Below are 13255 nucleotides of genomic sequence, written 5' to 3'. Positions count from 1 at the left end.
AGAGGTATACATTATATACCTCTTGTTTCATCCAATGTTGTCAACTGATTCCCTCTCCTCTCCTGCCATGCTCTGGTGACTGCAGTCTGCTCTCCGGGGTTCTATGGGCATCGCTGCAGCCAGTCCTGTCCTCAGTGTGTGCACAGCACTGGGCCGTGCCATCATGTCACGGGCCATTGTGAGTGCCTGTCTGGCTTCTCCGGTTCTCTGTGCAACCAAGGCAAGTAGCCTTCTGTGTCCCTTTGACCTTTTCTGTTTCTTTTACTCATTGTGAGGTTTTAAGTTGTCGCTTCCGGAAAATGGGAAGTACAGTTTATATCTGAAAATGTCTGACAGGAAATACAAAAACGGTTACATTGATTATAAAAAACAAGACAATAATGCATGAAACATTTGAGCAGAGATCTTCAACATGGGGTCTGGGACCCCTAGGGGGTCTTCAGAGTTCTTCATTTTATTTAAAATAAAGCTGAAACTATACACTAACATGAATCCAACACATTATTAAGGTTAGATAAATTATTTGTTTTATTATATGTACTTTTAAAACATATATGTGTATATACTGTATTTTTACACAACATTTATGATAGACCTGCTGGCCAATAGGTAAGGCAGACACTAAGCCATCACCAGAGACAGTTACACAAGCTTAAGTATTACCGTGCTAAATGTATGTTAAACATTTAACAAACATGATGTAAAAATATATGAATAGGTTAAAGATTATTATTTTAGTAGCTTTCAATTGTATTCATCATTAAGGCACATGTGTAAATACTTAAGGCCACCCTACAAGTTGATGTAAGCCAAGTGTAATGTGCATCTCAATTTTATCCAATATATTGTGTTCTTATTATTACTTTAAGCTAAGAGGTGCTTGGCCTAAAAGATGTTGAAGACCCCTGCATTAAAGTAAAAGTGATACAGCGTTTAAGTTATGGGTTGAGCATTTTGTGAGTACATTTTCTTACAGTCCTTGCTGTGCTCTGTGGCTCTAAGAAGATCAAAATGATGGCCTACTGCCTCTTCCACTGGCAACTTAGACTTGAAACTTTGAATAATGGCCTTTATCAGTGCACACCAGACCAAAAAACAACAACAACCTTCAGTAGGATCCTGAATATTGCAGAGACGAGATTATCAGTAAAGAGAGTTGCATGTAAATTGCTTTTCACTTATAAGCAGAGTCAAAGAAACAACACGGGCAGAACAGACTTCTTTTTAAATTTAATTTCATGGCAACCAGGCAAACTTTTTCTTTGTGTATTGCCTCAATTATGTTGTTTAAATCACACAGGAAGATCTTGTTGACAGAAAACATTACTTCTGTACAGTTCCTTATTTTAGCCTCAGATGTGTTAGAACTGGATGTTGCACTGTTGGAAATTGTGATTGATTTTAGCACGTACAGTATATCTTAACATACAAGTGTTTATGATGACGTAGCCAGTCGCTTGTTGTTTGTCAGATGTATTTAAGCCACAAACATTTGAAACAAAACATTAGGGCTGAACAATGAATCTAAATTCTATCGAAATCGTAATATGGACTAATGCAATATCCAGTTTGATGGAGCCGCAAGATTCGTTCAATGCAAAATATGTGTCAAAATATCATTCTGAATAAAGTATTGTAGTGTTGCCTAAAAATCGTATTATTCAAACGTACGTGTTGGTATGCAGATCCTTGCTAAAAATTTATATTGTGACAATATATGTTCCAATGAAAATGACAATAATAATTTATTATTCCCTCCAATATCTTGAATCATATCGCAATTGAAATATCAGAAAGAAATCACCTTTAGATTTCCTTTTTTGTAAAATCATTTAACCCTAACAGAGACTGAGACATGTAAAATGTCAAATATATATCAGATCAGATAATCGGCTTTACATGTAAAATATTAAAGTTCAAATTCAGAGTATCACAGTAGTTTTTTGTTTCCTCACAGTCCATCTATTCAATACCGTAGCAACATTTTAAAAAGTTTTTTCAATATTGACTTGTGTCTGCTGGTTTATGCGACCAAAGATAGTTGTCTTTGGCTATAAAGTGCAGTTGATTAAAGACCCCTTCATATACACGTACTGTAGATGTGACTCCTAATGATTCACCATTTTCTTTTATAAATTACAGAAAGGCAAGGAACTTTTGAATTCTCTGTCATGGCTTTGAGCAATGTCTTACCACTAAAAGTTTAATAGGTTAGCTGAAGGAAGAGAAAAAAGAACAAGCGAGATCCCTAATTTGTCTGGATTGTAATTACTGGTGAGCAGGCGTTAGCCCTCAAGGGACAAAGGTGGCCAAAAACATGCACATTCTCCTCTTGTTGAGCCTTGTTGGCGTCCTCACTTGTCCTCTGTTCAACACACAAAGTCCCAGCCTAATGAAGCTCTCCCAGTGTGTTGAGGCTCGAATCCCCAGAAGCAGCAGTATGGTGAAGCCAACCTCATGGCCTAATGACAACCTGATTGAAGGAGTTTGAAAGAGCTCTCAGGAAGAGGGGAAAGCCAGTTGTAATCATTAAAATCACCCCACACGCTTCTTTCACAGCCAGCCCCCTTATCTGACATTTCTAACGCTGGTCTATTCTCTTTATATGAGACCTTTGATGTATCTGCTGGTGCTGCAGCTCCCTGATCCTGGTAGTTAGATACACCGTGGTTCAATTTGTCTCATGGGCCAACAAGAAAACACAATGGAGGTTTCGTTGGAAATTAGATCTTTTATTGAAGAGTGCTGGAAAGCATTGAAATATTAATTTCATAAAAAATGTATAGAGTGGTATGTGTACAAGGTCTATTTTAATTCTGTGGCACATCACTCATTCCACTCCAGTGAGTGGAAATGGGGCAGTCGTGCCACTGGAGGCAGTGATTGACTCCTCCTTTTGTTTAGACAGATCACTTCACTTCATGTCCACTCAAATTGAACAATTTCATCCATTAGAGGAATACGCTTAAACACAACCTTTCACAGATGAGTTTGTTTGTGTAACTGTGTTCACAGCAATGTGTCCAAGTTTGATGTCATTATGTTAATGTTTTTACCTGTCTTTGCACATAATAGTGATAATATGCAGATCGTGGTTGTTTGTTAAAGTGATTGTACTGGGTTTTTTGTGTTTTGCAGTCTGTCCAAGTGGCAGGTATGGAAAGGCCTGCGCTGAGATCTGCCTTTGTACCAACAACGGCACCTGCAACCCAATCGATGGCTCCTGCCAGTGCTTACCTGGCTGGATAGGAGAGGATTGCTCTCAGAGTATGGCTTCTCTCCTTCATCCCGTGTTTGATTAGCATATTTTCTCTGATTTTCTCATTAAATTGTCTGTTTTCACTCATAATTTCTCCCTTACATTTACCTTCATACACATTAATCATTCTCATGACCCTACATATTCCAATAACTACCCTGATCCCCCGCTGATGTAAAACTGATAGCTTGCTTAAATGATTGTTGTAATGCATTATGCTCTTTGATTTACAGCGCTGTAGGCCAAAGATCATTACCAGAGCTTTGAGTTGTCGTTCCATGGGAAATTGATGTGTGTGTGTGTGTGTGTGTGTGTGTGTGTGTGTGTGTGTATGTGTGTATGTGTGTGTGTGTGCATGTGTATGTTTATTACATTAACTAGGCCTACTACGAGGACATAGAGTTTGTGTGGGAGGATGTGTGACAATGAGCTTGACTGTGTCTCTGGCGTCTGCAGCCTGTCCCTCTGGGCACTGGGGCCCTGATTGTCTCAACTCGTGTAACTGTCACAACGGAGCCCAGTGCAGTGTCTACGATGGGGAGTGCAGGTGCAGCCCCGGCTGGACCGGACTCTACTGCACACAGCGTGAGTCTCTCCCATCCAGTTAGAAGACAAACAGTGTCACCTACTGGCAGTCAAACAGAACTGCAGCCCATGAAAAGCGAAACATTTTTAAGAGACAACTGGACAATTGGATGCTGTTAGGTTTTTATTTACAGTTTGTTTTCTGGAGGGAGCAACATCAAAATAACACTAATGGTCACTTTGTTCATTTGCTAATTATACATTCAAGTCGTTTGCCCAGGGATAGTGCACATCATCAACATCAGTCAACTAATTTGAATCACATTATCTATCACCTCAAGGGTGTGTCATGCTCCTGCTGTTTTGCATGTAAATGGCTTTTGTTTGGAAACTGTTTAGCTTTTTTTCTCACCCAGTACATTCCAGTTCCTTGTTCATTTCCACCTCTATGTTCTGTTACAGTAACTGCATGACCAGATCTTCCGCTGAAGCAGGATATGTTCCATTTCCTTCCATTCCTCATTGTCCTATTGAGTATGCTGCAGAGACATTGAATAGTATTGATTTTCATGTTCCCTTGCAATATGACCTTGACTCTTTACATTGTCTTCTCCTCTCTTTGTTTTCTGCCACCGCCTCCCACCCCAACATTTTATACGTCTCTGTCCCAGGCTGTCCTTCAGGGTTCTACAGCAGGGACTGCTCTGAAGTCTGCCGCTGCCAAAACGGCGCAGACTGTGACCACATCACTGGCCAGTGTACTTGCCGAACAGGCTTCATTGGGACGAGCTGTGAGCAGAGTTGAGTAGGCCCAACGCATTTTAGCACTGAGCAAAATTGCAGTGTGTGTGTGTGTGTGTGTGTGTGTGTGTGTGTGTGTGTCTGTGTGTGTTCTACAAACACTTTGGCTCCCACTCTCTAAGTGCTTTAATTTTGATGGATGTAGTAATGCACCTCTCTCCCATGCAGAGTGTCCTGCTGGTACATTTGGATATGGTTGCCAGCAGCTGTGTGAGTGCCTGAACAATGCTACCTGTGACTATGTGACTGGAACGTGCTACTGCAGCCCCGGATATAAAGGCATCCGTTGTGATCAAGGTGAGAGGTGATCGAGATGATTGAGGCTCTTCACTGTATTATCACTCAAACACAGATGTGTACACAGAGTTTAAACAACCCTTTTTCTGTGTTTTCTTTGTAGCAGCTCTCATAATGGAGGAGCTGAACCCATACACTAAGATTAGTCCAGCACGAGGCTCGGAGCGCCAGTCCGCAGGGGCGGTCATGGGCATCATCTTTCTGCTCCTCATCATCATGGCCATGCTCAGTCTGTTTGTCTGGTACAGACAGAGGCAAAGGGAAAAAGGCCATGAGATCCAGCCCAGTGTGTCCTACACCCAGGCAATGCACATCACCAACACAGACTATTCCCTGTCTGGTAAGATAACATGTTGAAGACATTACTTTGGGGTCAAGGAAACAGTAACGTCCTTTCTTTCACTATTTTTCAATATTTATTTTGTCAAAATGATTAGTTTTCAAACCACTCAACCTGTGACTTAAACCCACAGAGTGTGGCAGTACTGTAGCAATGAGGACCAGCACTGCTGAGGTTAATCAGGCCCAGGGCAGCAGCAGCGGCCAGTGCTTTTCCAACCCCAGTTACCACACCGTGGCCCAGTGTAATGTTGTCTCAACCATCTCTAACAACCTGGATGGGACTCTGACCCTCAAAGTATGGCCACTCTTCATGTGTATTCATATAAAACAAACATAACATACAATATAATACCATACTACAGTATAAAAACATTACCAAACTGTGATCTTTCTTTCAGTCAAGCACTCTGAAAAGCCGAAATGGCTCAGAATGGAGAGCCTACTGCAACCTCAATGACCTCGGTCAGTTTACCTGTCTTACTTACTATGAAACACCACATACATCCGTAAATTGTGGACTTTATAGAATAGTTACCTCAAGGGCAAAGGCGCATGTGTCATTAGTACAAACCTCATATAGGCACTAGCCTGGACGCAGCTACCCTGCTGTGAATGAAGATGAGGTTCCTTGTTAGACATAACCTTTGCTCTGATTTTTAAAAGATGCTGGTGGGACAGAGGAAGCTGTGGTGAGGAGGTGAATATGGGTCACTTCTCAGCTCATTAGTCCTCTTTCACTTCCCCCAGTGGCACATTTCTCTGTGATGGCTTACACTGGGTCAGATACTGCACTCCTGGACTGTGGATTATAGAGAATTAAGACAGAAAAATGACTCAACAATAGCATAAATCTCCGGTTCAAATATCCATCTTTTAACATTTTTGAACAGTACATAACCCTTTAATAAATGGTTTATAACACATTACAATTTAGTTATAAACAGGTAAGTGTTTATTAATGTTTTTGTCAAAAACTCCTCCTGTGGGCACCAAAAAGTTAGGACGGGTGTATAAACAGATAATGAATGACAATATAGTAAATTACATTTGGAATAATATAAAGTATGTCTTCACAGGACAAATAACATTTTGGGAAAAATGGTGTACATTAAAGCTACAGTTAAAAAAACAAACATTTTTTTGTCATATTTGCTCAAAATCTAACTAAAATCATGTTCTTCTGCCTCCTTCTGGTGCTCATAATACCTTATAATAAGGAAAGCAACCAATCTGAGCCAAAAAGTCTCTAATGCAGTGTCAATTACTGCTCGTGCAGTGCAGTAAAACTGTCAAACTATGCAGTGCAGATCAAATTTAAATTTTCATTATGTTACTGCATTGCCTATTTCTCACCTCAAATGTTTTCAGGAACACATTTTGGTGTACTGTTCAGCTGTAAAAGAGAATGTTTGTTTTGGCCGGTGGTTTTGGCTCAACTTTGTCCAAAGTTCACAAGCAGTCAATGACACTTCTAGGAGACTCCTCGGCTTTGATTGGTTGTTAATATTTTGGTGTGGTGGAAACTTGCAAATGCCATGAGGAGCACTAGGGAGAGGCAGACAAAAGAAATTGTTCACAGATGATCTGTCTAATGTGCTACTGTCAGAATGTAGTGACACTTTTGTTATTTTGATGAATGTTACCTACTGAACCTCTAATATACGCTTGAACATGTCCAAATCTGAATACAACCACATTAGTGTGTTAGAAACCATTTATTAAATGGTTAAACACTGTTTATAAACGCTGAATAGAAAATTTTATAGTAAAGTGTTACTGAGATTATTAAGTATATACATAATTGTTTGTAATCTCTTGGTTTCTGGTGGTGCGATCTAAAAGAGATTGTAAAAACTGTTTTGACGGTATGAAAACTATGCTTGGCTGCTGATTACATGTGCATTACTGCTTAACAACATGCACCAATACAAGTATCTATGATTCATTATTTGTCAGGCTGGATTTAAAAGTCAGATATCTTGTTTTGCACATTTTGTGTTAAAGCACACAGCAGATCAATCATAATGACCCTTTAACATCCCTTTTTTTTTAATGTCTTTGATGTCAATCCCAATATATCCTTAAACAGGCTTGTCCTCTCTCCATGGTGTGCTGTTGTTTGGAAAATATCCCATTATGACCACCATTGATTATATAAGCCTGTAAGACTTGGGGGAATGTGATATAAACCTTCTGTTACCTCTCACATTTGTAATATTCTTCTAAATAAAGACCTCCTACACTGTGATTTTTAAAATGAGATATTTCCTGTCAACACAATGTCTCACATTGACGTGGGATGGTGACTTTCATCTTTTTGACATTGTTACAGATGTTCAACAGGGGGAGACACAGACACAGAGAGGCTTCAAAAAAGGTAAACCATCAATTAAGTGTGTGTGTGTGTGTGTGTGTGTGTGTGTGTGTCTGTTGGGGGGCCAGACAGACATACTGCATGTGGAATCCTGTTCAGCGTCACCAGCACCAATATTTAAAAATCATTTAATGTTTAACATCCCATGTATAAATTTCCCCATTTGGTTTCTATTCCCCTCTGAGACTCTCTGACCCCAAATCCCATTTCCTTATATTCTCCACGATTTACGTGAAAACTCTCCTCTCTTTGGACAAGATTATGGTAGGCTGAGGTTTTTTTCCAATGGTAATTGCTCAGTATGGCTCAGTCCCCAATACGTCATTTTGTCTCCCACACTGTGCAGTGTGTGGTGAATGTGAGGGACCCAGGGTTGTGGAGAGTGGTCTAAAGGAGCTTTGCTGCACTCTCTAATGAGGCCTCTTATCAGCCTGATGAGACTGTTATATACCAGATGAGTTTTTTACTCTCTCCCCTTTGTACTCTGATTACTATAAAACAATGTTAGTCACCTGTCTGAGACAATAGAAGAATAACTTCTCCGAGCCGCACTCGGATTTATTTAAATTGTAGTGGTAATAGCAGAGTCTAGCTGCAAAACTCAGTGACAATCACTTCACTTCTTGCTGATACTGAATATGTCCTTGTCTCGCGGATACTGCAGATTACATCAAGAGCTCCATGTGCAGCAACAGCTCCTGCTCGTTGAATAGTGAGAATCCATACGCCACCATTAGAGACCCACCAGGAGTTACCTGCAAGCACACAGAGAGCAGCTATGTGGAGATGAAGTCGCCCTCCCACCGTGAAGTGCCCTTTGGAGGCACCGCCACCCTCCTGGGCAGTGCGAGCAGGAATGTCTATGATGTTGGTGAGTGCGTTGTTGCTCTGGTGTGTGGAGCTCAGCAGGGTCCTGCAGCTTATTGCCTCTCTGGTCATGTCCCCTGCTGTGAGCTTGTATAGACTTTGTAAGTTTTAATAAGAAGAAATGTGAGCTGCCTCTCTATTGCATTCACCTTTCCTATCTCATTTCTTTCCTCAGCTAGTGCCTGCCACTCTTCAGCCTCAGTGTTTATTACATATCTCCTCTACTTTTTTCCTTCCTTCTTTCCTAATTTATCCCAGAGCCAACGGTGAGTGTCCTGCAGGGACCCAATGGAATGGCTACCGGCTTCTCCCAGAGTCCCTATGACCTCCCCTGCAGCAGCCACATCCCCAGCCACTATGACATTCTGCCCATGCGTCACAGCCCCACACACACACCCTCGCCACCCCCAGAAAGCCCCAGCTCCCTGCTCTAGAGGGCACACCCTCCGCCCGCCTCTGACAGGGTGCAAGTATCCAGGCAACATTCAAGCAACGGTTCTCCCTCTATCTCCAAGTTTGTTCAATTAAATACTGAGATGTTGAGATAGAGGGACAGCCACAGCTCTTCTAACACTCTTTCTATGGCCCTCACCGATGGAGGGGAGGAAAGACTGTCACACACACCAGCGACCATTCACCCATTTTATTTTCTTATAGAAATGATCACTCAAACTGCTGCCCGGCCTCCTTATGGACCTCCTGAAGTGGAACATAATAGTTCCAAACAACGCTAAGGCCAGCACACATGGATTGGTTGGACAGATTATTTACAGGGAGAGAGCAATCCTCACACTCATTTTCAGCCTGTGAAATAGGTTTACTCTTCAAGGGCAGCCAAGAGTTTACAATGCCCCCTAAACAGAAGTGATTTTCTCTAAAGAAAGGTAAGTATAGAAACCTTGACAATTTCAAAATGTGACAATATACAACAAACGTACATCAGAGTTCATGAATTGTCACTGTATGCAGCTGCTGCAGTTCACAGTACAGCTGACATAAGGAGATTATGATCTTCTGCTCTGAGGTAAAGAAAAGTTTAGTCAATCAATAGAGAAGTTCTTAATGTTAAACACAAAAACCTGGCCGAGGCCAAGTCTGATAAAGCATGGATAAATAGTAAACATTTGTAATGGTCCTTTATTCACTAGTTTTCCAGTAATAATCACACAGCTAATATAAGGGTGATCCCTGTGTGTAACTCAGAGCCTCTTTTAAGTTGCAGTGCAAATGAGGCGCTGTGTATCTGGAGATGCATTCAGGTAACAAGTGTTAAACTGTTATATTATTACTAAGAGATAAATACATACATTAAGTCTCAAGTTTAGATTCCCCCCCCCCCCCCACACTGATGAAGTGTTCAGATATTGTGTTGTTTTCTGTGTGGAATTTTTCTTGCAAATGTCTTAGTTTACATTTCTTTTTAAATATTGGGTGTTAAGAAGGGATTGCTTTGACCTTTTATGTTTTGTATTTTTCAAGCTAATTGCTTTATTTATTAATTTGTATTAGTGCTGGTAATTTTTTTATCAATGTGACACTAGAATTTAAAAAAAAAGATGAGCATGCTCAAATAATGGATGCCCACTGATGTAGATAACAAACAATTTATCTTCTTGTGAGATGATCAGTGTCATTTTGTGTGTGTTTTTGAAGTTACTTAAAATGTTCTTTCTCTCTGTCGGACTGTAAATTGAAAATAAGGTTTCATCTGACCAATTCAAGACCCACGGTTACCCTGTGCAGTATTTACAAAGGGAAACGCACTGTATGTAAAAATAAAATAAAAAAATAAGTCCATTCAAAAATATTTATGTTTGTATCAGGCAAATTAACTTATTTATTAATTGAACTGAATTTCTTCATTCACTATGTGAATTCCATTTCAAACCCTTTAGAAGCAATAACATGTTGACAATCGATGCCCAGACAGCATTTCATTAGTGCTTGACATTATGACATCTTTGACCGGTGTGGTGACAGTGAATTATATTTTATGTGACTGTTTTTCCTCCGAGAAAGCTTTTTTCCAGTTGCTGTCACACCATTGCTGCTTGTTGTTTTGGTACATAAGTTTCAAATTAAAAGCCTATTCTGCCGTCAGAAACCAGTTTCAGTCAGGTTAATACCCTAGATAGATAGAAGATTAATTTACTACTCATGTCAAGTGTTAGACTGGAAATGTCCCTCTTCATCTGTTGCTCTGAATATTGAAGTGTCATGACTATGAATGTTGATGAGACTGATGAAGGATTCCACTCTAACAAAAAAGGAAATGTTGTTATTATGTCTGTTACTGGGGTGTCAAAATGTTGTCCAGAGTCTGTTGGTGAGGAAAGTCATGGCCACACATTATACTTGTAAAACATCTTTCAGATTCATGAAAAGATACATTTAGTCAAAGTGCTCTCATGTTAAATAAGCTTTTTCAGAGGACTGTCAACTACAAGATTCTTACATTGTAGGCTTCACAGCTCTGTTCAACCTTTGATTTAAAAAGCATTTTATTGTTTTAAAGTCTGTGAAAATGTTTTTATGATGTCATTGTATTTCTCTATAACATTTTTATATAAAAAAATATAAGCTAAGGAATATAAATATGATGCATAGCTTTATATACAACTACCCAGCAGTGGATAAAGTAGTTACAATGCTCTCCACCTTGACTACATCATTTAAAAGCTGCTTACAAGTTTATCTGTCAATCCAATTATAAAAATATAAGAAATATCACATAATGATAACTTTAACCTTTTAGAGAACTTTTACTTTTTATACTTTAAATAGCCTACATTTAGCTTAGCTACTTTTACTTCAGTAACATTTTGATTGCAGGACTTTGACTTCCAACGCTGTATTGCTATGCTCACTTAAAGTATCTGAAATCTTTGTCCACCGCTGCGCAGCCAGCGCCACCAATGTTGCAAACATAATAACGAGTTGACATCTGGATGTCTGCAAAGACTAGATTTTGGTTACTTTTAGGTAAAATCTCCTGTCACGTGTGCAATAGACGACACTTCATTTGATTTTCCAACAGTTTTCCTTAAATTGTTCATTTATGAGTAAAACTAACTTTGTTAACTATGCAAATATAAAACCATCAACCACATAGACATAGACATAAAAGACACAAAATCATATTGTATTAACCATTTAATGTGACTGGTATTTTATGCATAGTATCACATCATATGACTAGACTTGTGTCACACATAACACTGTAACATTTAAAAAACAATTTATCGCCGTTTGTTACAGGGTTGCAGGCTTTTCTAGGCCCTAGCGGAACTACTGGCTCAGGTAGTTGTGACCTCAGCCACAGCACCAACAATATAACAATGGAAACATGCATCTTATGCAATAAAAACAATGTGTAGTGTAAAGCCTGAACTGCCTGTTGCATAAAAACGACATTGTGGATAATTATTAAGAAAGTTCTTTTAACTGAAATAGTAGAAGCTACAGTGAGCAAGCTTACTACAGTGAAGGAGTTCTGGTTGTTCCTAGTAAGGAGCAGGTTTCCCGAGCGCCACAGATGATTGGATAATCTGCCCAGCTGACAGCCAACAAGCCCTGAGTGATGCCTCACAGAAAGGAAATGCAGCCAGTATAAGTCAAGAAGTTAATGGACCAAATACAACGCAGTACTCCAGGGAGGGATAAAAAGAAAGCGAATCGTGAAAAGACAAGGTCACTCGGCAGCAGGGGAAGCAAGCCAGAGAGATTTCAATTTTGCAGCTTGTTGAAGACCCTCTCAACACATGTGATTTTTCACAGCTCAGAGGTGGCAGAGAGTTTCATAATATTATGAAAAAAATCAAGTTTTCTGGGATTTGGGGTGTTATTTTGTGTCTCTGATGCTTCTACACGCATGCAAACTTGGAAAAAAAAACTATCCATGCCGTTTTGAGTGAGATACAAGTTTCTGACTGTACTCTGCCTTCAGTCTGTGCCAACACTGTTCAAAATCTCCACGGCTTACTACGTCAATAGCAAAGTTGAGGTGGCTTACCGTAGCATACTAGCACTAGCAGGCTAGCTCGTTCTTAATGGCAAAACACTGATAGAACACACACTAGTTCACCATAATCTACAAAAGAACTACTTACATGTCCCTGTTCCGCAGGTATTCCACAAGTGCACCCTCGTTTAGAAGAAGTCTCCCAGCTAATCCTGCCTTGTACTGACCAAACTTGCAAAAACAGTATCTAACTGATGTGATCATTACCTAGCTACTATGCATGTGTGATTCCAAACAAAAAAAGAAAGTGATATGTGTCACTCTGTAGTTAAAATAGAGATGCAACACACAGGGTGAAAACAAGATCTGCAGCGAAGTGCAGTACAACACAAATACAGTGTTTTTTGAAGATGAAACCATGCAAAGCTCTTCATGTACAACCTCAAAATACAATTATGAACCTGAAAAAGAGCCCAATATGGGCGCTTTAACCGAACAGATTTTACTTCACTTTTTGGTGGGGAAATTGAGAGCAGGGCTAATACTAAAAGGTGAAAAGCTCAAATTGTGTGAAAATCAAATGTCTCTCAGCAAGACTTCCTACTAAAACTACTCTTGTTCAAAGCAGGTACTGCTGCTGCTGGGGAGAGGCTGCTACCTGTCAACTGAGTCACTATGACAGAAAAAAATAAAGATTTTTGAATTATTGCGTCATTGTTTAACCATTCTGGACCAATCTGTATTAGGTTTTAAGTTGTATTTCCCTCCTCTGCTAAGAGGATTACGATATTGTTACTGGCACATAAGATAAGTACAATACAATACTTAA

General features: G+C 39.7%; 1 protein-coding gene across 5 annotated transcripts in view; it reads left to right on the top strand.

Annotated features, from left to right (window-relative positions):
• megf11 (multiple EGF-like-domains 11) overlaps positions 1 to 10258 on the top strand; it is a 68680-nt gene extending 58422 nt beyond the window's left edge. Inside the window, exons 16-26 of one of the 5 annotated variants that reach the window (XM_034879391.1) lie at positions 86 to 220; positions 3139 to 3267; positions 3716 to 3844; positions 4456 to 4584; positions 4754 to 4882; positions 4989 to 5222; positions 5356 to 5519; positions 5623 to 5686; positions 7557 to 7601; positions 8263 to 8469; positions 8724 to 10258. In XM_034879391.1, the coding sequence (XP_034735282.1) occupies positions 86 to 220; positions 3139 to 3267; positions 3716 to 3844; positions 4456 to 4584; positions 4754 to 4882; positions 4989 to 5222; positions 5356 to 5519; positions 5623 to 5686; positions 7557 to 7601; positions 8263 to 8469; positions 8724 to 8899 (1541 nt within the window). In that variant the 3' untranslated portion in view covers positions 8900 to 10258. Of the gene's footprint in view, positions 1 to 85; positions 221 to 3138; positions 3268 to 3715; positions 3845 to 4455; positions 4585 to 4753; positions 4883 to 4985; positions 5223 to 5355; positions 5520 to 5622; positions 5687 to 7556; positions 7602 to 8262; positions 8470 to 8723 lie in introns of all 5 variants that reach the window. The other 4 variants (XM_034879390.1, XM_034879393.1, XM_034879392.1 and 1 more) reach the window with 4 other exon arrangements.
• Positions 10259 to 13255: the final 2997 nt, after the last annotated feature.

This window comes from Etheostoma cragini, chromosome 8, assembly GCF_013103735.1.
Source record: "Etheostoma cragini isolate CJK2018 chromosome 8, CSU_Ecrag_1.0, whole genome shotgun sequence".
NCBI classification, from domain to species: domain Eukaryota; kingdom Metazoa; phylum Chordata; class Actinopteri; order Perciformes; family Percidae; genus Etheostoma; species Etheostoma cragini.
Note: the sequence above shows the minus strand (reverse complement) of the source record. Positions and strands in the feature narration are given on the sequence as shown.